Genomic DNA, 2,337 nt, shown 5'->3' with positions numbered 1-2,337 from the left:
ATAAATGTCTGCTTAAGGATCAAAACCAGAATTTAAAACCATTCATTCTTAATACTCCATTTTTAGCATTTTCATTTCACACAATTTTTTCCTCTCTTATTACTTAGATCTTTGACAAAACTATCTGGAAACAGAGAATTGCCGACAATTCTGGTAGGGCACCCTGAGCGTCCCTGTCCTGGTTCACTTACTTCTCCCTCTGGGAGGATTCCTCCCTCCGGTCCCCGCACTGACGAGCAGACACAGTTCCCAGAGACGTGTGTCCGGGCCCACATCGGATGTGCTGGTGCCAGTGCCCACCGGCACTGCGCTCTCCTGCTCAGCCCGGCAGACGGCACAGCCCCCGCCCAAGGCCTCTCACTATCAGCCCAACATTTGCAGCCAGAGAGAGCTCAGCACCGTCGCTGCCACTAACCGCAAAAGCTCTTTCCTGTTTAAATTCTGCCTCTTCATACATCTTAGGCCAACTTTGTTGTTGCTGTTGTTGAGACAGGATCTCGCTCTGTCGCCCAGGCTGGAGTGCAATGGCATCATCGTGGCTCACAGCAAACTCCAACTCCCGGGCTGGAGTGACCGTCCTGCCTCGGCCCCCCGAGTGGCTGGGACTACAGGTGCCACCACCGTGCCCAGCTAATTTTTCTTATTTTTTATAGAAATGAGATCTTGCTGTGTTGCTCAGGCTTCAGGCCAACTTTGGATTTTGAAAATTCACCTTAGGATGTCTCCCTTGTTGAGATTGAGCAGAACATTGTAGCCCTGGAACTCGGCTTCGCTGGCACAGAAGACGCGCTTGTTGCGCAGGTCCTGGTACATCTCCTTCAGACTTTGCAGGCACTTGGTCATGTTCTCGTTGTTGATCTTGGCATCAAAAGAGGACATGGGCTCCTCGCACATGAAGTGGGCACAGTGGATGTGGAACCGGGTGCACTTCTCGATCAGGGACACCGTCAGGGGGTCGCAGAGACGCTGCTGCGTGATGTCCTGGCCACAGGTGAGGAGAGGGTCACACACGGAGGCACAGGGCACACCGGCACACGCTGCTCACACACGCACCTTCCCACGCACAGAGTCAACTATGAGAAAAATCATGCTTATCACCCAAACCTCTCACGTTTCAATTTGAAACAAAGCCCATGAAGCACATTTTAATAGGACTTTGTAATGGTTTAAATAAAAGTATGTTTTTATTACAGATGACGTATGACTGAGTAAAAGGAAAACAATCAGTTTGACTTTGGAATTGACGTGCATTTTCTAGTCTCCAGATCGGAGGCGGATGATACCTTCCGGATGCCCCGTGTGCGGTTCCACACGAAGTCGTACCAGTCCCGCAAGCTGCCCTCCTGCTGGTCCATGATCTGGGTCACCAGGTAGTCCATGGTCCTGCTTAGCACCAGCGAGGGCCGCAGCTCATGCGGCAGGGGCTCCTCCTGATCCGCCGAGGACCGGCTGTACTCCTTCACCGCCGCCGCGTGGTCCACCTAAGGACGGGGCAGGGACAGGCTGCTTGGGTGGCAGTCACTGGGCCTCCAGCAGAGTTATGCCGTAAAAGGAGGAGAGAATCACACATACACTCACGCAAGATCAATATCTGAGAGTACATTTTTTTTCTTTAGGGACAAGTTCTCTGTCGCCCAGGCTGGAGTGCTGTGGCGTCATCAAGCTCACTGCAAACTCCACTCCTGGGCCCGAGCCATCCTCCTGCCTCAGCCTCCAAGTAGCTGGGACTATAGATGTGCACTGCCACACCCAGCTTATTTTTCTATTTTTGGTAGAGACGGGGTCTCACTCGTGCTCGGGCTGGTTTGGAACTCCTGGCCTCAGCCATCCTCTTGCCTCGGCCTCCCAGAGCGCTAGGATTAAAGGCGTGAGCCATCATGCCCAGCTGAGAATACATTTTTTAAATACAAAATTTCTATTAAAAGGTGACAATCAAAATCCAAAAACAAAATAAATTGAGAAACTTGATTTTGGCAAATATGACAAGGAGTTAAGAGGGTGTCCCCAAGCAGCAGAAGGGACGTAAGTGAAGACACACCTGCCTGGCTCCAGAACACAAAGATATGGCAGGGAAAGGACTTTAAAGCATTCAAGGGTCTCAGCCAGGTCACAGCTACATGGACCAGAAGGAAAACAGAGGTGGCGAGGACTAACAGCACGGCAGCGGAGGCCATGTGCGGGGCCAGCCCATGGGAGGGCTGGAGCCACGTCTTCCCCTGCAAAGGGAGGTAAAGACCTTGGGCCAAGGAGGTGCAGAGACAGCCCCAGCAGGACACGGGCATCTACTCTCTCCTGGGCAGGAGCCGTGGGCTCTACAGTGACGCCTGCCGCTGGGCC

General features: G+C 52.6%; 1 protein-coding gene across 2 annotated transcripts in view; it reads right to left on the bottom strand.

Annotated features, from left to right (window-relative positions):
• The window catches only part of MCM3AP (minichromosome maintenance complex component 3 associated protein), a 44,371-nt gene that overhangs the window by 32,191 nt on the left and 9,843 nt on the right, over positions 1-2,337 (bottom strand). For both annotated transcript variants that reach the window (XM_012652691.1, XM_012652692.1), the window contains 2 exons: positions 1,284-1,481; positions 713-981 (listed from right to left, as the gene is read on the bottom strand). In XM_012652691.1, coding sequence (XP_012508145.1) covers positions 713-981; positions 1,284-1,481 — 467 coding nt within the window. The remainder of the gene's footprint in view (positions 1-712; positions 982-1,283; positions 1,482-2,337) is intronic.

This window comes from Propithecus coquereli, unplaced genomic scaffold (genome assembly GCF_000956105.1).
Source record: "Propithecus coquereli isolate 6110/MARCELLA unplaced genomic scaffold, Pcoq_1.0 Scaffold399, whole genome shotgun sequence".
Taxonomy (NCBI): Eukaryota; Metazoa; Chordata; class Mammalia; order Primates; family Indriidae; genus Propithecus; species Propithecus coquereli.
The sequence above is the reverse complement of the archived record's forward strand: the minus strand, read 5'-3'. Positions and strand labels throughout refer to the sequence as shown.